Consider the following 26934-nt stretch of genomic DNA (forward strand, 5'->3'; position numbering starts at 1 on the left):
TTCCTGTAAACCGTATAGCTAGTGTAAATCTTGCTTTAATCAATTGCTGTCAGTCAGTCAGCTGTCATCGGTGTGGCCAACTTCTGGGGGAATTTAATCACCACTCCTTACGTGGAGTATGTGATATAAACATATGATTGTCCATTTATTCAAAATTACAACAAATTTAGGGTAACACTTGCGTGTAGACACCCTTAAGAAGCGAATATTAAAGTTGTGCTTTCAGGCAATAACGATGTGGGTGGGTTCGGGATCTGAGCCTGATCCCGGAGGTGGCAAGGGCGAAGAGGGCTCAACAGGTGCCTCCAGCCACCAGGAATTTATAGACCTCAAAGATCAGTTCGAGCAGCAACAGGTTTTAATAGCACAGCTAAAGGAAATGTTACGGAAAACCGAAAATACGAACGTTACCCAAGAAAAAGTGGAGGAATATGCCAACACTCTTACACGAATGAGTGCGCGCGTTAAAAAAAATCGGCTTCAACGAAGCGAGCAAGGCGATGAGGGTACCGCCTCGGAAACGCCGGCGTCCGAAAAAATTATGTTGTTACGTCAACAGTTGGAAGAAAACAGGTAGGCTGTCTCCTTGTCCCCGATCATATTAATGTCGTGCTTGTAGGTTGCGTTTAGCTGAACGAGGAAAATTCCAGAAAGGCATGGAAGAAACGGTGACCCAGTTAAAGGCCCAATTAGACGATTCGCAACAACTCATTAGTTTAACTCCTTTAAAGCCATCTGTAGCTGACACCCGAACCGATTACAGTATTGACACTAGCCACGAAGAATTGTATAATTTACTCTTAATTAAAGATAAGAAAATAACGGAACTAAATGCCAAAGTACATAAATTAGAAGGAAACGTCTTAGACTTACAAGAGAACCTCAAGGAGAAAGACTCGGTGATTGACGCCCGAACGAAGGCAATTACTTTAATGACTGAAAGTCTAAGTAAAAAGGGTAAAAATACCCTCGACGCTTTGGACGATACCAAAGAACAGATGCGTAAAATGCAAGAGAATTTTGTCACTTTAGAAATGGAAATGAAAGCCGAGAAAGCGGAATTGGTAAATCGTCTCGAACAAAAAATCGCTTTGGTCACCGAGTTACAGTCCGCCAATTTTACTTTGGATCGAAGTAACTCGGCCCTCCAGGAAGATGTTAAGATCTACCGATCGAAACTGGAGGAAGTACTCTATGCATCCGTCGACAAGGAAACTGGTGCTTTGCAAGATCCGGTGGAGCTCAGTGAACAGTTAAACGCAAAGATGGCGGAAATATTCGCTCTGAATGAAGAGAACGCGATGTTGAAAACGGAAATTATCAAGGTAACATCACACTCGGACAATTTGCAACCGGAGGTGGATGCCTTGAGAAATCGCGTCTCCGAGTTGGAGTCGCTTAACGCGGAATTGTCGCGGTTGGAGGGCTCGCCGAGGGATTCCCCGCAACGCGGCAAGAAGGGTAAAAAGGGTCCGAAGGGCAAGGCGAAAGAAGTTGATCCGCAAAAGGTTATCGACGGTCTCAAGGACGACTGCGACAAGCACAAGGCGAAGGTAATGGAACATGAGCTAACAATTCAGGAGTTGAACGCAACCGTGGCCGAGTTGCAAGCGGCTAGTCAGTCGGCCCCTGTGGAAACCGAGGAGGTTGCCAAATTGAAGAAGCAGGTTGACGAGGGTAATAAAAATATGATCAAAATTAAGGCGCAACATAAGAGCAAGTTGAAGGAGTTGAATAAGAAAATTGATGAACTTAAAAAGGGAGCTGCAGGGCAGGATGGTATCGTGGAGCAGCAAAATGAGATAACTAAATTGAGGGAGGCCATTGGAGAGTTGGAGAAGAGCAAGGAGGAATTGCTTTTGAAATTGGAAACAGGTAAGTTTCTCGTTCTTTCTTTTACAATATGAGCTGCTAGGTACTCACTTCACCTTTGACTATAGCAGATGAAATTGACATTTTAATAGGTGGGAATGAGTAGGCTAAGTCTCTCTTTAACAGTAAGAGTAGATAAAGTGAAATAAATGATTGTGCATTCTAATGACATCTGTTATTCTTATTAAAAATGGGACGCGGAACTTGAAATAAAATGAAGTTTAGAACAGAATACAATATTGTTTCCATAGAAACGACGGGAGAACGTAAGCTTGCTATTTTTGACGTCTTAAATTCAGAATTTTCCAAAGTTTCATAATGGCTTCTATAAGATAAAATTTTGTATTATACACGACAATAAATGGATCTTCTTGTATCAAAAATAACTATTACATCCCCTTAGATATCAAGTAGAGATTAAAAAGAAATGTCTTGGAACCATTTTAATGATTGTATTAGTGACAATATCTAATTGTTTTTATGATTAAAGATCTTTATAGCTGGTTAATTAAAAAGAAAGTAAAAATAAAAACAATTTGTTGTATTCTGATTCGTAAACTTAGTCACAATTAGTAGTTGTCTGTTTCAGCGTTATCTTTTGGATAAGGATTACTTACTGCAAAGGTAGAAATTGGATTAACATTAGAATTGCTAAAAAGGTTAATGAGATAGTATTCATATACAGGGTGAACATTTCGTCTGGAACATTGAATACAAGGTGGGCCATTAGTGTGTGTGTGGACGATTGTGGGTTTATTAACGCGCATATTTAAAATTCATTGTGGGGGAATGTTGAAGGACCCTTAAGGCTACAATCTAAAAATATTTTCATCGAAATTGCAATTGTTATACAGGGTGATTTATATCAAAGTTGCATTTTTTTAATGGAACCCCCTGTATATTATTACATATTCCGATTCATTGGTCAATTTTAGTGTGACTTGATTATTACACATGATATCTAAAATGAGTAGTTTAGCCGCAATTCGTCGTTTTTTCAAAAAGTAGATGTCCAGTAAAAATTCAATATCGTAGTTATCATAAAACTTAGAAGGCCGTGACTTTGCAGTAGCACTAATCATTTCATTCAAAGGTAACTTGATTTTTTTAAATGGAACTACGAAGTTTTTTTGTTGCAAATGTAACGTTTCTAATAATTCACCAATTCAAATGATAATACATTTACCTCCAACAAAACAAAACAAAAACTCTTTGTCGTAGCTCATTTTAAAAGATAAAATAATGAATTTGCATTTAAACCAATACGTGAACTTATAAATAAATCAATTTGAATAGTAAGCCACGAAAGCCATATTAGAAAATATTAACACAAAATAAAATGAAATAACATCTGTCAGTTTATTTTATTAGCATTTACAATTCTGTTGTTGATTGTTGTGTTAGAAAAATGGAATTTAAATAACATATTTTAAACGGTGCTCTTTACTTTAAATTTGTAAGTACTCTTGTTTTTGTTCTTCTTCAAAATGTTGTGGTGCACATCGGAAAAGAAATGTGGTTTCAGCACGATGGTGCCCTACTTCATTTTGCTATAAACGTTAAAGAATGGCTGAATTTCGTGGGAGGCGTGGTCTTGAACATTTATTGAAATAATTATTTTTCTCTTATTTTTATTTAAACTTTTTATTTCGGTTTTTGTTAAGTTTTTGTTTTATTTTATTTGAAGTAAATTTTTTATAAATTCAATTGTTTATAATTTTTAACGGCCTATTAATTTCTGAGAGGTTTTGGGAATCGAAAAAAATTGACTAAGGAATCCAAATATGTAATAATATACAGAGGGATCCATTCAAAAAAATGCAACCTTGATATAAATCACCCTGTATAACAATTGCAATTTCGTTGAAAATATTTTTAGGTTGTAGCCTGAAAGGTCCTTCAACATTCCCCCACAATGAATTTTAAGTATGCGCGTTAATAAACCCACACACTAATGGCCCACCCTGTATATCTGCAAACATTTTTTAAGAATCTGTGGTATCCAAAATTATAAAAAATTTACTTCCAATTTAGTATCCGCGTACTTTAAATTTGCGGTCAGTGGCGTACTTATGCATGATGAAAGGGAGCATATATTTTTTAATGGCAACTACTACTTTTCGTTACGTATTCTCAAAGAGCGCATGTTTATTGGAAATAGGAGCATAAGAAATTTATTATAGGTATGACAATCAAATTTTTAAGAGAAAAACTCAAATGAAGGAAAATGGTTTTGTTAATTAATTTTATAATTTTCTAGTTTTAGGTGAACTTCGTTTCAAAAATAGCTGTGTAATTATGTATCTCAATACACATTTGTTTACTTTCTTCTGTAAACAAAATCAGAAAGTAAAACCAGGTGCCAAATTCTTGACAGAACAGTTTCCTAGCTCAAACCAGGTATTAAAGAAAACGTTTTTGACAGTTTTATATCCATTATGCTTCATGCACAACTGTCAAAATTTTCATGAAATTAAAATAAAAGTTTTTTTGTTTTTTAATGGTTTTTGAGTGCGACCGCCATCTTGAATTTTTTTAAATGATAACAAAGATCATGTGATATGTCATTAGAAAGCTTATTTTTTTTTTCTTTCTTACTACCTTAATCCTGTACGGTGTTAATTTAGAGAATAGTGCAGAAGAATTAGAAAAACCTTGTCATACTCTTGGCTGGCTTCCATTATTTTCAAATTTTTAAATAAAATTTTTATTTGATGAACGGGGCCCTAAGCAGTTGCCTACACTGCCTAATGGTTAATCCGGTACTGTTTCTATTTAAGGAAAAAACATTTTTTCTACCACTCTTTTTTTGAGACACTCACCTTTTATGTGAAAATATGCGCAATTCAAAAGCAAAATCGACGGGTCCGAGCGTATTTCAGAACACTCCTCTATTTCATGTTTATTGAATTTATCCTTTATTAAATTACAACCATGTATCGCATCAAATGTAGGATTTAACGATATAAGCATGTCGATATTTATCTTTTACATAATTTTTGTAATTCAACAATTTGTAATAATTCACAGTGTTTTTCGATTTTCAAAGCCTCTCAGTAATTAGTAGGCCGTTAAAACAATTGAAATTATAAAAAATTTATTTCAAATAAAACAAAACAAAAACTCAAAAATGATAAAAATCTAAATAAAACGTTTGAACAAAATAAGAGAAAAATAACATTCAAGGCCAAATATTTGTCGATGGGTTTAGAAAAATCATTCTTTGACACGACGAAGCGCAGCTGGCGTTATGGATGTTACGAATGCGCATTTTCATATTCTCTTTTGTTTTTGGGTTTGCATACAGTTCCAATCACTTATCCCCATTAGAAGAAGTCAAGTGGTGTAGGGTCTGGAGAGCGCGCTGGTCAATTTATAGGGCCTCATGGACCTATCCACCTCCTAGGAAATGATTGATTCAGCCATTCTTTAACGTTTATAGCAAAATGAGGTAGGGCACCGTCGTGATGAAACCACATTTCTTCTACGATGTGCATGTAGACCAGAACATTTTGTAGAAGAACCTAAAAATTCATAATAAAAAACAACGTTTATTTATTTAAGCTCATGGATTGGTTTAAAAGCAAAATTCATTATTTTATTTTTTAAAATGGGCTATGAAAAACAAGAGTTTTTATTTTTTTGTTGGGGGTAAATGTTTTATCATTAGAATTGGTGTTTGTAAAGTTTTTGTTTTGTTTTATTTGAAATAAGTTTTTTATAATTTCAATTGTTTATAACTTTTAACGGCCTACTGATTACTGAGAGGCTTTGAAAATCAAAAAACACTGAATTATTAGAAATTGTTGAATTACAAAAAATAGGCAAGAGATACATACCGACATGCTTATATCGTTAGAAAGGTAATAAATTCCTACATTTCATGCAATAAAAAAATCTTGGTAGTTCCATTTGAAAAAAATCAAGTTATCTTTAGTTGAAATTTTGAAAAATTGACGTTGTGATTTCTTTTAACACAAAATAAGTTTAACTTTAGCCGTTCGGTGTATGTTCGTACATTTCATGACTAGTAATGCTGCCGAGTCACGGCCTTCTCAGATTAATGATAATTGCGATATTCAATTTTTACTGGACATCTACTTTTTGAAAAAGCGACGATTTGCGGCTAAACGACTCATTTTAGATATCATGTGTTAGAGTCACACTAAAATTGCCCAAGAAATCGAAATATGTAATAATATACAGGGTCATTCTTGACGAGCGTCAGTTAGAAAGATATGGAAAACCTTTGAAAATGAAAATAAACTGATAAGTTCTTTAAGGGTTTTGGCACATGATGAATTGAACTAAAATATTTTCAAGATGGCGCCACTTCCGGAAATACCGGAAGTAGCCATCAACTTTGTTATTTTAAATAGGGACCCCCTATTTTTTTCTACATTTTCGGATTCTACGTCGAATTTGGAGTACAACGATACCCCATAGTTGACCCTTTGCTCCAAGGGCTTCGTCGATATTCAAGTTTTTATGTCAAAAATTGAATTTGCAGGGGTAATTTTAAAAATTCATTATTCGAAAACGGTGAGAGATATTAAAAAACAGTTTTCAATGCTTTATTAAGGAAAGATCGAATTTTCTTATGGTATACGAAACCGTCTAAAAAAGTGAGACTACGTCACTTTTTCAAAGCTCTCAACTTTTAAATTTTTAAATTTCGGTAACTCCATTTTTTTAAATGGCACCCCCCCATTTTGTTCTTCACCGTTGTTTTCCTGTTTCCCAGACCTTTAATTTGATACAAAATGTGAAAAGCTGCTTCAAACGGTTTCCGAGATATTCCATGTTTTAGTTACTTCTTGTAGCAAATTGATAAAAAAATTAATTCCCTTGATGTTATTCTTTTGTTTTTATTATGATAATGTTTAAACGTCAAATTTGCAGGAATAACGGTATGTTTCAAACAAAAATACAAAAAAGGAAGCCTGTGGTAGACTCTGAAGCACCAAGAACAGCTGTACTGGCGTATTTTGCTACAAATCCAACTGCATCGCTTAATGATATCCGAAGAGAAATTGACATATCAGACACGAGTGCACAAAGAATTCTCAAAAAGTATAAATGGCACCCATATTTGTTTAAAAAAGTACATTGCCTTTACGGTGGTCTACCAAAGGCTTCCTTTTTTGCTTGAAACATACCGTTATTCCTACAATTTTGTAGTAATTTGCTTTCGCTTAATAAGAGCATCAAACCGGTTTTGCAAATATCTCCCACCGGGTTTCGAATAATAAAATTTTTAAAGTGACCCCTTGACAAATTTTGACAAATAGAAACTGAATGATCGACGAAGCGCCGGTAGGACAAAGGGTCATACTATGGGGGTAGCGTTGTACTCCAAATTCCGACGTAGAATCCGAAAATGTAAAAAAAATAGGTTTTCCATATGTTTCTAACTGACGCTCGTCAAGAAGGACCCTGTATAGGGGGTTCCGTTTAAAAAAATGCGACTTTGATATAAATCACCCTGTATAACAATTGCAATTTTTGTGCAAATATTTTTAGGTTGTAGCCTTAAGGGTCCCCCAACATGCCCCGTCAATGAATTTTAACTATGTGCGTTAATAAACCCACAATCTTTCACCCACACACTAATGGCCCACCCTGTATTAGGCATACGGAAACGACAAAAATTTACTGTGGCTCGCACAGATACCCCTGTGCGTGCGCGATTCTGCCCTTTTATGTCTAAGAATGTGTGCGCCAAATTTAGTTCCGATCGGTTTAACCGGAAATGAGAGTACAGATAGATCGACAGACCTACGTCATCGAGATTTTATTTGATTCGAATTCCTGGTACATTTCCTGGTGTATTTCCGTCAAAAAACTAAATTTTTTTACCCCAATGCAATACTTCCCATACTAACGTGCGGGGGGTAATAACGGACCGGATTTTTGAAAAAGATTTTTGAGCGCCGCAGCCTTCAAAAGTTATGCTAGGTTTATATTACAAAAAATGACCAGCCAATTGCACTAATCAGTGTATTACACGGCCATTATTTTATCTATAACTGTTTTTAATTACACAATGAACTCACTGATGGGTAACAACGTCTTAACGAGAGCTGTCAATGAATGAATATTAGACGCACTCTATCAAAATTTTGTTGCTCATACCTTTTTAAATTTTTGCAATCGCATTTTTATTATTAGATCTTCATTTAATTTATATGATCATAAATCCTGTCGATATTTTATTTTTCAAATCAAAACTGATTTTAGATTTATATTTATTATAGATTCGTCAAATACGGAACGTATTAAGGAATTGGAGGCACAGCTGTTCGAGCAATCTGAGTTACTCGATAACAAGGAATCACGTAAGTAGACCCCTTATTCTCACACCTTAAAATTGTCAAATTTTCTTTCTTATGCATCACACAGAGCAAAAGGTATAGACCTATATCAATCACCTTTGCGTGTTGCAAACTTCTTTCGACTAACAAACCTATTCATTTCAGAACTAAAATCGTACAAAACGGAGTTGCTATCGCTCAGCGAGCGATTTAACAAACTCTCCCAAATCGAAAACGACCAAGTGGCCACCGAAATGACCTCGATACACTTCGAAGAACAGCTCGATAATTTAGAATTGGAAAAGAAGGCTCTGATCGAAAAGAACGACCTAATCATGTTGGAAAAGGAGTCGCTTTTGGAGAAATTGGAGAACCTGGCGACGGAGAAGCAGGAGATCGCGAGCAAATTGGATAGCTACATGCAGGAGAATATGGACCTCATTGACAAGTTGGAAAAGTTGAGCGCCGAGAAGGTGTCGTCGGCCGAAAGTATCGAAATGGTTGAAAATCTCACGCAGCAGGAGAAGTTAGAGTTGGAGGCCTACCAGCAAAGTTTGGAGTTAAATTCGGGCGGCGCTATCGAAACCTTAGATCCGAATCCTGAGCTGAATGAGAGTGTTAATCAACTTACGGAGGAGACTTGCGACTTGCTTAGGAAAATTGAGCTGTTTACTGAGGAGAGAAAGGAGGTTATGGAAAAGATGGAAACGCTAGCCACCGAAAACAGCCAGTTAAATATGAAAGTGCAAGAAATTGAGAACAACCGAGATATTCTGTCTGAGACCTACGAGCAATTACAAAATGAGAAGGAGAGCGTCGAGCAGGAGAGAAATACCCTGAAGCTTTTAGAACAGGAATTAAATAACGAAATTGCCCAACTGAAAAAGGAGAACGAAATGCTCAAGCATGAAATCAAAAGTGGAAGCGAGAACGAACAAGTGATGTCATTCGAAACCGTAATGCCATTAGATGACACGAAGGACGCCGAATTACAGAAACAAATCGACGAGTCCAGAAGCCTGGTAGAGCTGCAAAAGAGTGAGATAAAGGAGTTGAAAGCAGAACTGCTGTCGTACAAAGACTTACCGGTGGCGAATAGGGAGCTGCACGAAAAAATAACAACTTTAGAAGAGCAATACGCGGCTCTCAAATCCGAAAACGACAACCTAAGCAAAACAATCAAGGAGACTTCGGAAGTGGTCCAAGAGAAGCATGTAATGGAAACGGAACTGACGACGGTTCGCAGTCGAATCGCCGAATACGACGCGAAACTACGCGAAAACCTTGACGAACTAGAGAACTACAAAGCGATAATCGAAGAAAATCGAGAGGAGCTCATTTCGAGCTCGAACGTCATCGCCGATTTGCAAGAGAAAGTGCAGGAAAAGCAGTCCGAAATTGGTCATTATCAGAACGAGGTGTCACATTTAAATTCCGTGATCGCGGAATTAAACAGTGCGCTCTCCCACTTGGACTCGGAGAATCGAAAGAATAACGAGTACGTCGACACGATCGAGGCGATGTCCGGACAGCTTCAGGAGCTCAAGGCGCTCCTCAACGAGAACATCAATCAGATCGAGGTTTACGAGCGGGAGCTGCAGCAGAATTCCGTTACGATCGGCAAGCTGAACACTCAGCTGAAGGAGTTGGGCGAGAGACTGCTGGATATGGAGCACGAGTTGGCGTGTAAGGATGACGAAATAAGCAAACTGAATAAGGAGAGGGATAACAAGGAGGTGATGATCGTGAATTTGCAAGATCAGTTGAGGCAGAAGGAGGAACGGTTTAGGGAGGTTTGCGAGTCGTTAAACGCCAAGTATCTTACGCTGCAGAGTCAAATTGAGCAGAATGCTGGGTCGTTGAGTAACATAAAGGATCCGTAAGTATTGCTTTTTGCTTTAATTAGTTTCTACCTACTTTATTAAGGAAGAGAAACTTGTTTCCCAAGTATTGTGCTCTTAGGTTTTCGATGTTGAGGTATTATGAATACAATGTCAAACAACCTTTATACAGGGTGTCAATTTTAAAACTTGCAGTCGGCCATATTTTCCAAACTAAAGAAGATATTGAAAATCCCACAAAACCGTTTCGGGGGTATCGAGGGGGAACCAGAATGACGTTATGAGTGACAACCCCCCCAGCCCCCCTCTTCAAAAATCCTAAATGGCAACCCCATGCTTGTGACACATCGTTGGAAAGCTACTGAAAAATGCTTTCCAGTGGTACCAATAAAGTCAATATTGATTAAAGACAATTTAACAAAAATTTAATAATTAACAAAAAAAACCTAAATGTTGACATTGAGGGATTTATGGCAAATGGGCCAAGAACTTCAACCTGTGCTGCTTCATTAAGCAAAATTGGTTGCTTTCTTTTTTATTGATAACAGATCCCGTTTCTTCGACTTTAGCGATCAAATCTTGAACATAGGCATGGCTTAATTTTTATTTTTTTTTTGGTAATTATAAAAATTTTTTTAAATTGTAATGAATATTGACTTTATTGGTACCACTGAAAAGCATTTTTCAGTAGCTTTCCAACGATGTGTCACAAGTATGGGGTTGCCATTTAGGATTTTTTAAGAGGGGGGCGTTAAGGGGGTTCCCCCTCGATACCCCCGAAACGGTTTTTCGCGATTTTCAATATCTTCTTTAGTTTAGAAAATATTGCCGACTGCAAGTTTTAAAATTGACACCCTGTATAGTGCCGTAGTGTGCTACATAGTCATAGGTATTTTTTGGTAAGGTAATAATACTGCGCCAGTGCTATGCCGGCCTTATTTCACATATTTTGAGGTTAAAGTTGTTAGTTGTTAGTAGGGACAACTGCATTCCGCTAGATGGCGATATTATAGCAGATCTAACCAAAGCGAATAAACTCCATCTTAGACAGAGAAAGATTCTGAATAATTAGTAAGCAATGAAACAAGTTTACCTACCTGAATGCAATTAATGATGTAAATTTTTTCAATTTTACAGAGTATGCTCACAAACCCGTTTTTTAAATAAAAATCTTCTTTTATTATGAAGTATTGACAAATATAACATTCGATCTTGAATTATTTAACTTATTCGAACCTACTGATAACGTAAATAAATTAATTCGATGAATGCGTTAATAATTATAATGTTGTGTTTTCATGTTTATGACTTGATAAATTAAAGTATAAATGAGAAAGTTAATATAATAATTCAAAAACTTAGTCTGGCCATTCAGCGCGGCAATGCTGCTAGTGTTATGGGCACTTTTCCTTCTACAATCCCTTTAGACGAAATTTTCTTTCTCTCTTAAATTTTTAAACCTTTTTTAAATGTTCGAAATATTTTATATAATATTTAAATTAAATCAATTGAAAATGTAGTGGGTTACAATATCAAAAAATGTTTTTTTATAAAATTCAATTAATTTAAGAATCATTACATTTTGGCATTTTCTTTATAAATTTTTTAAACATTAAAATGGTTTTCGGCATAAAGAACAAAATCCAAAAACAATTTTTGGGTAATGTTAATTGGCCTTGGACTTGATAGTGGCATTAAAAAGAGAAAAAATATCTATCAAGTCAGCCTAATAATAGGGTACATTGCTATATTAAAAAAATTCAATTGTTTTTTGTTATTCATTTGTTTTCTGAAATAAAAACAATTGAATACTGCCTTATTATGGGAAATTATATATATATATATCAACTTTTATATAGAAAAAATGTTGTATACAGTCGTTTTTTACCTAGATATATATACTATATATTTAATATATAGTGGGCATATGGTTATGATAGGTATTTACTGTTCAAAATTCACGTCTATTTTGGCTGTTTATTTATTGGAATAATCATAATATGAATTTTATTGAGAATTATTGCTAAAAATAGTATATCTCGTGCAATTCTTTGTTATTATGTGTGAAAATCGCTATTTTCAATTGTTGTTTTACACCTATTTATTATTTACGATTTCATAAATTTCAAAGTCACTTTTTGGGTAAACTTTCTATTTTTTTTTAAATTATCTAAACATCATATACATCGCCTTTAACAATTATACCAAATTTCATGAACTTTCAATGATTCACTTTTGCTGTGGAACATAGAATACATTATTTCGCATGGGCGGTTTGAACATATACAACAACGTTAAAAGGAATTTTTGTTTATACAGTGTTCGAATGCGACCGCCATCTTGAATTTTTTTTTAAATAGCATCATAGGTCATGTGATCAAAAAGCTTATCTTACTACCTTCATCATGAATGGTGTTAAATTAGAATTTAGATACGAGCAGCGCCTCAGTATTCGTAAACTCATCCCAGTTCGAAATCGGCCCGGGTGAGTTGCTAATGCTGGAGCAAGCACTGACCACAGGTTGCCTAGGCGATGATACTCTCATAGCTTCTTGGTTTTCAGGATATTAAGTTTGTTCTTTTTGCATTCAGTAGTGTATAGCTCTGGCGCCTGAGCCAAGGAAAATTTTGCCGATTAAACTGCGCATGCGCAATGTCAACTTTCTTATTTATCGAGATATCTTTTTGAAATTTTACTCACAGATGCTTCTGTTAAAGGCAAACATATTGGATATTACAAACATTAGATGTGCGCATGCGCAGTCAGTGCCGACTTCCTTATTTATGCAGATATTTCTTTGAAATTTTGACCATAGATGCTTCTAGTAAATACAAACATCGCATGCCTATAGTATAAATTAAATGTGCTCATGCGCGAACTGCGCAACCTATTTATTTATGGAGATATTCCTTTGAAATTTTAACCATTTATGCCTCTAGTATGGCTTTAAGGGAGGTACTGATCAATTCATGGAAAATGCGCTGTAGTTACTCGCCTTAGGGCGAAAACCTTTTTACTTGTTTAAATTTAAGCCCCCACAATATAAACAATTTAATAAAATAGATCAATAGTCTCACAGTGTATGGAATATATGTAGACTGTTTTTTTAGGCTTTTTAGCCGTTATCCATCTATATCCTTGCACTTCTTCTGTTGCAGATTATCAAAAATAGAAGCCTTAGAAACAAAGAACAAGGAACAACTTGAGAAAATGAAAAAAATAGCGGCAAATTTAAAAAAGAAAACTACCGCCTACTCCGAATTAGAACTGAAATGCAAGGATCTGACCCAAACACTCGAAACGCGAGAGAAAGAGAAACAGTTTTTGCAAGAGAGTATTGACAACCACGAGGACGAGATTAAATCGCAGATGCAGCAGCTACAAAATCTGGAGGAAAAAATGGCCGCCATCGAAACTTTACTAACGCAAAAATCGAACGAACTGGACGAGCGCAGTCGCGAAATAACGACCTTGAAGCAGAACTTCGAGGAATTGCAGCACGCGAATCGAGACTTCGAGTCGCAGCTGAACGCGTTGAGAACAGAAACCGAAATGCAACATTCGAACGAGAGCAACTTTTTCAACATCGAAATCAACGAAAAGAACCAGATCATTGAAAATCTAAATCGCCTGCTGGAGAGCACGCAGTACCAGGCCGAGACGAACACGAACGCCCTTCAGGCGAAGATAACCGAAATGGACATGGTGGTCGAGAATCAGGAGACGGAAATCTCCAAGTTTAAGGAGAAAATAAATAAACTGGAGGAGTTCATATCGACGATCGAAGAGCGCCGGCTCTCGCTCGAGAAGCAAACTGTCGAGTTAAATGCCCAGTTGCTGGAGAAGTCCAACAGTTACGAGGAAATTTCGCAAGCCGAAGACGTGCTGGAGCGACGACTTGAGGCGCTAACCGCCCACGATGAGCAGGTGCAGCGACGACTGCACACCGCGGTTGTCGAAAACCAGGAGTTGACGGAACAGAATCAACGTTTAATGGAAGAAAATGACGAACTTAAGCATCATCTCAGCGCGGCGACCGAGAAGAACCTTCAATCCTCGTCGGATCAAGAGACCTTGGCAAGTTTACAGGGTGAGCTTTCGCACCTTAACGAGGTTATTGGGCGACTCGAAAACGAAAACAAACATCTACACGAGAATTACGAACGGAAACTTGGCGAGAAGGCGGCCGACATAGAGACGTTAGAATTGGAACAGCAGAATCAAGTTGAGCAAATCGCGCTGGAACGTAAGAGATTGATCACGCAATGCGAGCAAAAAGAAGACGAGCTGAGGGAGTACGTCGAGAAGCAATCGTTATACGTTGAAGACATTAAGAATTACAAGCAAAAGCTGGATCAGCAGCAGAGCGATTTTGAGGAACAGATAAAGGCGTTTGAGAAACTTAGCGAAGAACATAGGAAGAACCTGGCGGTTATGGAAGATCTCGATGCGGAGTATCGAGAGTTGAAAAGTAAAAATGTGGAGTTTGCGGATTTAGTTAGGTTGAGGGACGAGGAGGTGCACAAGTTGACGCGTGAAATGAACGAGCTGAGAAGTCAACTGCAACAGCACATGGAAATTAATTCCGATCTTGCACAGCAGAATTCGAGTTTGACTGATCGAATTCAAGGGTTGGAGCAGAAACGTGAAGGTAAGTTGTCTCAAATTATTCCGTTTTTGAGGACGCTACGCAATTCGAAAATAGTAGAACGTGTTGTTTTCTATTGCCTAGTTGACCTTTGCGGTTAGGCAGTGGTTCCCAAACAAGGGGGGGGGGCGAGATCCCTGATGTGTCTGTCATTTTTCGGTTTTTTGCCATAACTTCGCTATTTGAAGACCTACAAGACACTTAGAAAGAAGAAATAAATACTTTTTTGTAGTAAAAGCAGTTTTTCTTTTTTAATCGAGAGAGGGGGGGGCGTGAATAATTTTAGTTTTCAGAAAGTGAGCGCCATTGAAAGATAAGCTTGGGAACCACTGGGTTAGAGTGTTTTAGCATGGAACTGGAAAGAAAGATCAAATTAAAGCATTGTTTTCATTTATTATGATAATTTACCACTAAAATAGAAGTATACTCACATTCTAATATACAGTGTGTCCCAAATCGGGTGGGATTGCATGGGTAACTTTGTTATTATTAAAAATAGAGAATTGTTTAAATGGACAATGTTTTGCAGTTTTGGATGCTTATTTAAAATTTCCATATGGAAATTCAAAATGTCGCATAGGTTCGACATAAATTCAAAAAAACTAATAGTTATTTGTTTCATAAGTACGAAAAATGCACGTTTCCGGGACGAGGAAGAGAATAGATTTTGTTTTGTTTTTTTTAATTCATCACAGCCTACTTAATTAAAATACAAAAACCGTTGATATAACTGGTATCTTATTTTCAATCTTATGCTCGATCTTATGTTATGATGGCTCGTTGAAAAGAGAATTAAAAAATCTATCAAGTAATCTAAAAATCCCATATGGCGCCTATTTAACTTTAGGAAGTTGGTAAATGTTCCTCAAAAGTAGCCATCTTGAATTTTTTTTGACATCAATTCTAAATTAAACGTATCAAAGACAGTAACTTTTATATAAAACTTTTTTTTATATCTCTTATACTTTCGATGATATAAGACATTCAAAGAAATGACCAATTTTAGTTTTTTTTAATTTTCGTCGAACCTATGCGATACTTTGAATTTCCATAAGGAAATTTTAAATAAGCATCAAAAACTGCAAAACATTGCCCATTTAAGCAATTCTCTATCCTTAATAATAACAAAGTTACCCATGCAATCCCACCCGATCTGGGACACACTGTATACTGTAACTTGTAGCATACATTGCAACATCAAAATGTGTACAGGAACCAGCAGCTAAGAAGACGAAAGCGGGCTATGCGCAGATGAGCAAAATAGTGGGGATGCGGCATCTCTCGCCTTCTTAGCTTCAGGTTCCTGTAAATGATATAATTTATATTCTGTTCATTTTAAGAAGGTAGCGGTAGAAAGCATAGGGAAGCTTTGACCTTCACTGGGAATGGTTAAAACGTGAGTCAGTATTACACTGAAAAATAAAACCAGTGGCGAATTTTGTAAGCTCATAGTTTCTGTTGCCAAACCAAACTGTCAAACTGTCATTAGCTGTTAATGTCAAAATCCAAGCGTGAAAACGATTTATTTCTGGTCACAGTAGCGGATATTTCCACTTTACAATAGTTTGGTGCTGTTTTATATTTTTCTTGTGTGTGCCTATCTTAAAACGCAGCGCCATCTACTATCTTATTATAATGAATGCAGTATACATTGCCCTATTATCAAAGATGTCTAAAATTTAACGAAAATAGGTAATTTTTGTGATCCTAAAATTATGTCCTTTTGACAACGTAATTCCTATAGCTACTTTATACAGTGTGTGCCACTATAGGCAATCAGATATAATGTATTTTTACCCAAAATCGTCCTGACACTTTCATTTTCATGCCTACTTTCTGCCAGGAAATTTTAGTTTCCATGACAGAGGCAGAGCAGACTGTTTCCTGCCGCTTGTCACTTTACCGGCCACCTGTCACATTGCTAAATGTCTATAATGACTTCTGTCATCACTGACAAATTGACATTAATAAAAAGTTCTATATGAATATTGGAATGTTTTATTAAAATACGATTTCAGGTAAAATTTAATACAAAACTCGTCAGTAAAATGACATTACCTGACTCGGAAATGAAAGTACTCAGCCCCAAAGGGACCTCGTACTTCAATATTTCCTCGCCAGTAATGTGTCATTTTCCGGACTTGTATGTAAATAACTATTTCGTGAAGGATCCGCGAGGGCTTTGATATGTATCTGAAGTTAGCGTTCAACGTACGTTATTGCTCTTGCCTGTTGCTAGAAAGAGATTGGAGTAGTACGTTGAACGCTAATGTCAGAGGCCTCGTGGATCCTTTGCAAAAAAATACGTTGCCGTTCTACCTGGGACACACTGTATAGGACAGCTGACTCGTCCGCCATTTTGGAGCGTAACTCGTTCCATGTCCTGCATGCATTGTCTTACTATTTAAAGATTCTGGATTGTGAAGGGTGTGGAGGGTGGACAGGGTAGGTAAGTGGAAGAGTCGGCTCTGGACCATAAAACACCTATTTTGAGGCCAGTGGGGCTTGCTCATCGGCTTTCTCATTACCTGGAAGGTTCCAGAGTATGCCCTTTGACCCATACGACCTCAAGGGTATTGCTACTTGCTCTAGTGCATGGTGACATTCGGAAACCAACCTAGAGGTCATTTTATTTATTTTATTTTGCCTTTATTTTTGACTGGGCGGCGCTGTGGTGGCTCCGGGAAAGTGGGCGTTTCTCAGTACCTCGGCTGTCTTTTGAGAGGTTGTCAGTGTAGGAACCTTCCTCTCGTCCAAGGCTAGCTGGGTTATAATATGAACCTTTTGTCAGAATATTATTTAGTCGGGATGCAGAGGAAGTGGATTCTATAGAGCTGCAAACACTCTTCCATGCCTTTCTCTGAAGCCTCTCTCGAGGTTGATTCTTCACAGGAGTGTGGAAGAGACACCGGCTGCCTATCTTTCCCCAGGAATTCTGCACTTCCGGCGCTTTAACCTTCTGATACCCGCCTTTGGTTGGAGCTGTGGTCTGCTCTTTTTCGTCGGCGGTTGGGTCGGTGTGAAGTCATCCGACCTCTGGCTCTTTTTCCCGCCGCTTATCCGTTTGCCCGCCTGACAGGAGTTAGCCTTTGAGTTGGATTGGGTCACAGAAGGTGGATGGTTTGGAGGTGAGCAGTTTGATCCATTTGGGCCAGCCTGGCCTTCTTTCTCCTCCTCTGTTCAATGCCGGAGATGGGTTTGCGTGGTCTGGTGGGTTGAGGCTGGTGACCTGTAACATAGGTTGAGAGATATCCTGGGATGCTCCCTTTGGTTTAGTAATTTGATCAGCCTCCATGTCAGAAAAGTGGAAATTCGCCCCTCTAGCTCTTCACCTACCACAGAGCCGAACTAGGGGACGTCTACCCAGACGCTAGGGCTAATAGAAGAATATATACGAGGTGAAGTTTTTCCAATGGGGCTCTCGTAAACCAAAAGAGATACAAAGTCGGTTAAATGGGCAAAGAATTTTAGAATTTTATGTAGATTAAGTTTCCCTTTCAGAGTTTCTTCTTACTGCACAAATAACGAAGTTATGGTAAAAAAAAACCAAAAATGTAATTTTCGAAAATGCGCCTGCCTTTATTCATTTTCAAAGATATCAAAAAATGGTTGTAACAAACCCTTGGTCATTTTTTTTCAGCTAGCTCAATAGAACGGAAATCTTTAAACAAAACTTTTCCTGGACAGTGTTCTCTCTACTTACTAAAAAAAAATCAAAATCCCGCATTCATATACACTGGATTCGTTGTAATTACAGATGTATAATTGGCTCTTTGATGGTGGAAAAGTACCTTGAATTGGTACTTGCAGACCTTAAAGTAGGGCTTCCTTATGCGAATTAACGCTCTATAAACACAATTGAAAATTATCCCAAAAAAGAAATATTGTGCTAAAGAAATGTTTTGAATATTTGTGAGTTTCGAGCAAGTCACATCAACTTTCTTATACCATATTGGATTTTTATGTCATTCGATAGAGAAAAAAATTACAACACCAGTGTACTTAGTATTTCATTTGGGAATCAACTTTGCATTTTTACCTCGAAGTTTACATGTATTTTTTATGGGAATAATTCCATGGCTGATTATGATTGAAACCAATTTCATTCGTTTATTGTCTCGCATAGTCACCATCGAGAGCACCACCGTCACTTAAGGCAAAAATGCAAGGTTGATTCCCAAATGAAATACTAAATGAGTAGTATCCCTGATTTTGTAATTTTTTCTCTATCAAACGACATAAAAATCCAATATGGCGTCCATAAGAAAGTTGATGTGATTTGCTCGAAACCCACAAGCCATAAAAATGTTATTTCAACGCCATTAGAAAGCTGAGAAAAATCAGAATGAGTTTGTTAAAATTATTTTTTGGTATCTTTGAAAATAAATAAACGCCTTCGCATTTTTGAAAATAAAATTTTTTAGTTTTTTGACCATAACTTCGTTATTTGTACACTTAGAAGGTTGGCCTAAAGTATTCCTAACTTGCTTACCTTATGCTATCGAAGGAAGTTCAGAATGTTGAATTATTTCTTGTGATCTCTTCTGATTTGAGCGGTCCTGACAAACCATGGCGGATTACATAACATAGGGAGGATTTTATTGTCGAAGCTAAGCACCTGTTTCCAAGTAGGTCCTCCAGTGCTGGTCTGATTATCGTTGGGACCGTTATACGCTAATCTGAGCCTGAGTTTACAACGCCCCTTGATGAGTGAACCACTTAAGCCCCACAACCACGACAACGCCCAACACTAATGTGTAAGGCAAGGAATAATATGCACTTCAACATGTAGAAATATGCGCATATATATGCACAAAAATAGTGATAATTATGCACCAAATATGCATCATGTTCTTTTAAAAATGCACAATTTTTCCACAAATTTTGTATTTAAAACAACAGGTTGCAACAACTTCATAGTATAATTTTCAAAAAAAAAATGCACAAAATATAACTAAAAACTAATTAATTTCAACTTACACTACCCTTTGATAACAACGAGAAGGAAAATGCTACTAAGTAGGTACTGCTTCGTAAAACTCCAAAGAAAAACTAATAATTACGGCAGCGACTACAAATGCAGACGTAAAAACTGCAAGCTTTTTATGCAATCGTCGGAATTTATGACTCACTAAGATGCACAAAACCCGTGGCGTCGACTTATGAACAGGAAAGCGCAAAAGTTCCTTGCTTTGCAATAATTTTATAATAGGTCAGAGACAAAAATTCTTTAGAAATAACTACACAGGGATCAAAAATGGTTGAATATGCTCTTGATAATATTTTATGCACAAGGGCACTGAAATATGCAAAATATGCAAATATTAATTGGGTTATTTGAACTCTATTCAAGTTGATCAGCCCAGATCCAAAAGCACATGTGTGCATATTATTAATTTAAAACATGCATTTGCATACAATCACTTCCTTGCTAATGTGTGTCTGGCAGATTGTCATTGGGCTCCAAAATGGCGGACGAGATGATTATTATTATTATTATCCTAATTCTATTGGCCAAAAGTGACCAAGCACCCTATTACTAATCTTAGTCAAAAGAGCGGTAAGGACTTGGCATTTAATTCACTTTGTTAAAACTAACCCTGCTGCATACAGAGTTCTTCAAATAACTTCGTAATAAAATTGCGTGAGATTTTTGAGTGATTTGACATTTCATGATTTTTAGAACCCAAAACTAAAGAACCCGAACCGATCTCTACGTTTACTTGGTCCGATTCTACCACCGATGATCGCTTTGACTTCGTAAAAAAGGAGGCGGTGGTGGTGGAACCCGTTGCGCAAGATCTATTTCAAGCGCCAGTAGAATCCGAAAACAAATCTAACGATACAACCGACGATTTAACATTGAAAATAAAATCCTTGGAGTTCTTGTTGTACAATACAGAAAAGGAAAAGGAAGACCTTTCGGTTCAATGTCGACAGTTAACTACTGAAATTGCCAGTTTGATTTACGAGAGGCAAGCTGCTGAAAATAACAGACCTGTTGTGTGCCACAAATGTAGGAAGGTAGAAGCCGAAGACGACTTAAATGAGCAGATAATTCCGTCTGAGAATGTAGCCATAACTGAAGCTGATCTAAGACAGCTGCGGCAGGTGGAATTTCAGCCAACTAAACCGTGCATTGACACACCCGATTCAAAAATACCCGTAACTGAAGACGTGATTCCACAGACCACCGCCTACTTATGCTTTCCTTCCGATTCGCCTCATGAAGAAAGTGCCGACTTTGCCAGCTCTCTTCACTTAGACACGTTTGATGATAACGACGATGGGTGGGGTTGTGGACCAGAGGAAGCCAAATTGGAGGAGGTTTACCAACAGCAAACCACCCCTGGCACCTTCAACCAAAATCTTAATCTGCACATCGAAGAATTAGATGAGAAAGTGCGCGCTTTAGAAATGGAACGTGATCGGCACCTCGAAGAAATTAAACAATTACAAATTAAATCTGGCAAGCTGATTAAAAAACTGAAGGAGTACAAATCGGCAAACGACAAATTAACATCTGACATTAAAAGGTTAGATTTTGTAGGGCTCGATGACGCGCTACAAGATGAACTTCAATCTCAAATCGTTCACCTAGAAAAGCGCGTTAAAGAGACCAGCGCGGAGCTACAAAAGGAAAAGACGGAAAAGAGCGGTCTGCTACAGAAGGTGGGTACCCTTCAAGCAAGCAACGAACGTATGAACGAGCTGAAGGAAAAACAAAACGTCGACTTTATGATGCTGCAAAGGCGCAACAACGAGTTGACCGCGAAACTGGAGCAATTCGAGTGGGGTAACGAAGGCTTTGACTCACCCGCGCATGCGAAAGCGGAGCCCGCCTCGACGTCCGTCGATTCGTACGCGGCAAAGATTGAGGAGCTAAACGAGACGATTAAAGAGTTAACTCTCGATAATGAGGAGTTGCAAACAATGCTCGAGGAGCAGAGGCTGCTGCGGCTTAATGCCGAGAAAACTAAAGCAGTCGAACCCGATCCGGCTAATATGAAAACCGAAGACGAATACCTGAAGGTCGTAGCGGAGTGCAGGTCGCTTAACGATCAGTTGCTGTCAAGTTTAGAGGACAAGAAAAGCATGCAAGAGGAGCTAAACAGTTTAATAAAAGTGAAGGCCGAATTGGAGATCGATCACGAACGGTTAAGCAAGGAGAAGGCCGATCTCGACGTGCAACTGTCGCAAATCCGTTTAACACTCGAAAATAAGGAGCGGCAAGGTCACGAAAATCAAGCCACCGCGCAGACAGAACTGGAGGAGGCAAGGCGAAGAATTTTGGAATTGGGCGATCAAGTGGACGGTCTCGACAAGGAATTGCAGTCGAAAATTCTGCGGTTGGAGGAGGTCGAGGAAACTGTGAGATCCATAACGGAAGAGAAGAGTGAATTGGCGAGGCGAGTAGAAGAAAGGGACGCGGAATTAAGTGAGCTAAAGGCGCTTTGTGCGGACAGTGAAGGCAGAAAGGCGGGACTGGAGGAGGTGTCGCGGCAGGTACAGCGGCTGACCGACGAGAAGGGGACGCTTTTCGAACAAGTGAGATTGCAAGGGGAGGAGCTCGCGGAGAAATCGAGGCGATTAGATGAAGCGGATTTGGAGAGGTATGTACCGATTTATGTACTTAAAAATTGCATTTTCAAATCATGCTTTGATTTTTGTTGGTTCAAGGTGGTAACTTTCAATAAACCCTCAGTTTGAAAGCAATTATTTTAAAAGTTGTATTTTGAGGTAGGAAGTCCGCGCACAAATGGCATGAAAATTAACAATATAATTAGCGGAATCAAAATTAAAAGTTAATTAAGAGAAATAATAAATAAAGCAAGCTGGATGTGGTGTCGGCGGTACAGACTCGAGCGCCACCAGAAGATTAAAGCCTTGCTTCTGGCCAAAGTCGGCCGCTCGTGTTCGCTTAACATTGGGAAACTAAAGTCTGTTGGGCTGAAATTCTCCTATTCCCCATGCCGAGGGCTGTTGGCTGCTACTGTGACTATCTTGTGGCTCGAGTGGCGCAGCGAAGCGGAGCCACGAGTGTCCACAAGATAGGAGTATTACAATAAAGCATTGTAACCCGTGTTTTTCACACTATTTTTTCTATTTCGGGGCTTTAATTTAATTAAAAAGTAATTATCAAAAACTACAGGAAACTTTAGAATTAATATGTCTTAAGTTGGCAACACCATTTACGTTGACAAATTTTAAGTTGGCAGCGTAGATAAACACAACACTGACATTTGGAAACTTTAAATTCCGTGAATGTGTAATTTTTTACTCGTAGATAAATTTATTTATGGTGGATGTGTAAACTGCTGATTTGGAATGTATTAAGTTCTTCGTGTACCAAAGATCAGGGAAAACACATAAATTTTACGTAATTTGATTTCACATCTGATGATTTGACGTTGACGTCTTGGCGAACTGCCAACTTAGAGATGAAAAGTTACCAAAAACAATGTTACAATGGAACTCATTGAAACACTGTTTTTGCCGAAAACAATTGCACAAAATTCTCATTGTAACACCGAAATAGAAAAATATAATTTACATATTTGTACGGGAACATTTATAAAACTGATTAATTATATACGGCAGCCAAGACGACTCTAGAAATTAAAGCGGGCACTTCTATCTTCTGTTTCAAACTCCTAAAAGAAATAAATAGTTCCGGAACAACACGCTTGGCCGTGTTTTTAGTTCATTTTCCAACGAAGTTGGGTGCGCTATTGCAGCCACTTTCTCGGTCCGTCTGTCCGTCCGTGCGAGGCCTTGACTACTACAGTTTTCAAGGTATTTAGTTCGTTCTTTTTGCATTCGGTAGCTTATAGCTCTGGCACCTCAAGAAGATCTTGACGATGCAGTGGCACAAACTCATAATATAGCTCAAGCAAAATACGGAAATACAAGTTGATGACATTTTCCGAATAATGACAGAACAGGTACGAACCGGGTTAACCTTTCCTTGTCTAACACATAGCATGCGCCAATCACTGGTCGCAAACATACGTTTTTATGTTAAATTGGCGTTTCTGTGATAGAATCGACGCGTGACGTCATACCGGTGATGACAGTGACTGAACTGAGTTCGCATTTCAAAATCGGTGAGGGGAAGGGTCATAAATGAGGTTTTTTTCGCATGCGCAGTGTATCGTACGGCGCCGGCGCGGCGTTTACAATTTAGACTAAAATCCCTTTTGACCAATTTGACAATAAATTCCCCTAAAATACAGCTAAATGTTCAAAAACTCCTCTGAAAATGCCTAGGAATATCAGAAAATGCATCGAAATTGACCCTAAAAATACCACAGTGATTTCCTCTTCTTGTTGAAGAGATTTGTATCTCTTTTGTTGGGTAAATAAAGTGGCGGTTTAATTTGAAATACCGAAAAGGCCCACTACAGAAATATGTTGTTCTGTTGTCTATTTTGGGTAGCGGTCTTTCATTCTCTTTTTCAAGATCGAGACAAATCTTAACCGGGAAATTGTGTTTTTTTACTGTAGAGCCACATATCAATCGTCTCTTGAGAAATTGGCAGAGGAATGGAGGCAGAGAGTCGACCAGAGGGGTAGCGACGTTGCCGAGAGCTGGAAGTTACATTTGGAAGCTCAAGAAACGGAGTTTTCGCAGGTTCAGGGTCAGTTACGAAAAGAGATTAGTGACCTTGAAGAAAAAGTGAACATACTCGTCAATGAAAACAACGAACTGCGACGAAATGTGGATGCGGAAATCAAAAATGAGGTTGATAAAATGTCGGCTCTCCAACAGTACATCAACGAATTAACGCATTCGTTGCAAGAATGTCAAGCGAAGATTAGCGAACAGGAGCGGCAATTGACAGAGTCTGCGCAATGCTATAGCCAAATACAAGAGAAGGATAGCGAAATTGCAGAACTTAGGTCCTTACAAATTGAGCGCGATGACAAAATTGAGGAGCTCAACAAACAATTGGAATCTGTACAGCGGCAGTTGGACGAACACGTGGAGCTCAAAGCGAATTTAGAAAACGAGCTAGTAGCTAAGGAGGCTGCTAACGAACGACTTATGTTAGATACTCAGCAAAAGGACACGAATCTGTCTGAAATTCAGAACGACAAACGCATCCTAGAGAGTGAAATCACAACCTTAAAATCGCAAATGGAGGACAAACTGCGGGCCGTTGATCTCTTGACAACTCAAATAAAAACGTATAACGCAAACGCCGACGACAAGGATCATCGAATTGCCGATCTCACCAATCAGCTTCTTCAGCTCACTGCGTTATCGGACGAAAATCGTCGCCAAATTGCCGATCTTCTTTCGGAAGTCGACAGGTACAAACAAGCGAAGGAAGCTCTCGAATCGAAAGACAGTGCTCTAACCCTCCAACTTGGCAACCTCAAGGTTTTGATTAACGAAAAGGAGAAGGAGTTTGAGTCGTTGTCTCAACAGTACTTGCAGAACGAATCTGAGCTTAAACTGCATTATGACAATCAACTCCGCTCCAAGGATTCGGAATTGGAAATTGCAAACGCTCGACTGCTCCAACACGCGCAAAGCAATGAAGCGTTTGCCGAACAGCAGTCGCAATTGAACGCGCTCGTTGCGGAACGCGACGAGCTGCGGCGGAAGTTAGCGGAAGAGGAGGCGTTGAGCGGCGAGGAAAACAAGCAGCTGAACGATCTCAGGGCGATCATCGAAGATCAGGTGCTCAAAATTGAAGAGCAGAAGCGCGAACTGTACGAGAAGAGTAAGGATTACGACAGCCTCATCGCCGAGCTGGATTTGAGGAAGCCGAGCGTTAACGTGCACCAATCGGAGCCGGTTTATCCGGAGCGCGAGTCCGCCAGCGACAACCCGGAGATTTTCGAGCCGACAAGTCGCGCCGAGTTGGATCTCGCGCTGTATATGCTGCATCAACGCGATGTTAGATGCGAGGAGCTCACTGTCGAGCTGATGCAGTTGTTAGAGGAGCGCGATACGCTACAGTTGAAGCTGTCAAACGCGATCAGGGAGAGGGAGGAGCTTCGACGGAAGTACACGCCCGAGCTGCTGTCGGAGTCGGTAAGCGAAGAGCCTTTGACACCCACTAAACAGTCTATACCCGCATTCGTTGAACTTGCCAAAGCCGATGATACGACTCCTTTAGCGAATAAGTAAGTACACTTGAGCGTAGTCAAGTAGCGTCACTCTATGATCTTCAGATTGTCCCAGTTAAAATCGGTCGGCTACAGAAAGGATAAAACACTGCTAGACGAGCAAGAGCAGAGGCAACTTTTGCAGCTGTCACTTATGCAGCAACATCGTGAGGTTGCCTCGAGACTGCCCCCGGAAGCCGCCGCTAAATTAGTGCAGGACGCCAGCTATACTTTATGTAGGTGGTAGTAAGTGCGACTCGATCTCAACTTATTCTTTCAGCTCGAGATGTGCAGAGTCCTCCGAAAGTTCTGCTGAATTGGCTCTGGGGTAAAAGCACGCCGAAAGTGAATGAGATTTAGGTAATTTTGTTAATTTTTGTACAATATTTTTAAAGGTGCCTTTATAAGTTCTTGTTGTGATAGTTACGCGTCTGTGTAAATTGCATTTTATTTTATCGAGCGTGTTAGGTGCATGTGTGCAAGTTTTTTGTAAAGTTTTGTACAATTTTTAGGTTAGGCTAGGTATATATAGAAATTGTACAATAAATAAAACGGCGGTTATATGAATGAAGTAAATATAAAAATTGAATATTTATTTTATTATTAATTTACGTTAATCGATTGTAAGTAGGTGTGGGTAAACATGCTGCCAGAGTGTGGGAGGAAAGGTTGCATTAGATACATGCAACCGGAACTATCGGAAGGTTTGCAAAAATAATTTTCGTTTGTTACTCATGTTTCAATCACGGATAGGAGCTGTTGCAACAAGAATTTAATTGACTGTTAACTTCTATACCTAAACAGGAAACAACATGTTATAAATGGACAACCAAGAAAGAGGGTATCTACTCGAGAAGCTCTACACAGCCAATGATGGTGCCACTGTCATTAATCCCAATTGGCAATAACACCGTATGTATACAGTCATTTAGGAATTATGTGTATTGTTTTTCCCTATGTATACTTTTAAATGACAAAATCCTTCTGAAGAGCGCCTAATTTTATGCAACCAAAATAACTTTTTAAAACAAAGATCTGGCTGTCATATTAATTAATTTGAATATTGTTGCTTTGGCTTCACAGAAATAGTTATTTACATAAAAGTCAGGAAAATGACACATTACTGGCAAGGAAATA

The 26934-nt window shown here is 38.4% G+C and overlaps 1 protein-coding gene across 1 annotated transcript; it reads left to right on the forward strand.

Moving 5' to 3' along the window:
- The first annotated feature begins 67 nt into the window (after positions 1–67).
- Positions 68–26358, forward strand: LOC116178137 (protein lava lamp). Its single transcript, XM_031497532.1, has 10 exons — positions 68–171; positions 227–573; positions 620–1875; positions 8130–8210; positions 8352–10065; positions 13187–14679; positions 20360–22289; positions 24184–25815; positions 25864–26033; positions 26078–26358. The coding sequence occupies exons 2-10, from the start codon at positions 236–238 to the stop codon at positions 26155–26157; spliced, it is 8694 nt and encodes a 2897-aa protein (XP_031353392.1). The 5' UTR covers positions 68–171; positions 227–235; the 3' UTR covers positions 26158–26358.
- The last annotated feature ends 576 nt before the right edge of the window (positions 26359–26934 follow it).

Source organism: Photinus pyralis, unplaced genomic scaffold, assembly GCF_008802855.1.
Source record: "Photinus pyralis isolate 1611_PpyrPB1 unplaced genomic scaffold, Ppyr1.3 Ppyr1.4_LG8, whole genome shotgun sequence".
Lineage (NCBI taxonomy): Eukaryota > Metazoa > Arthropoda > Insecta > Coleoptera > Lampyridae > Photinus > Photinus pyralis.

Coding starts and splice junctions, on each gene's coding strand:
- LOC116178137 (XM_031497532.1), top strand. CDS start 236: ATGTGGGTGGGTTCGGGATCTGAGCCTGATCCCGGAGGTGGCAAGGGC. Junction 8,211..8,351: donor ACTCGATAACAAGGAATCAC/GTAAGTAGACCC, acceptor TATTCATTTCAG/AACTAAAATCGTACAAAACG. Junction 14,680..20,359: donor GTTGGAGCAGAAACGTGAAG/GTAAGTTGTCTC, acceptor CATGATTTTTAG/AACCCAAAACTAAAGAACCC.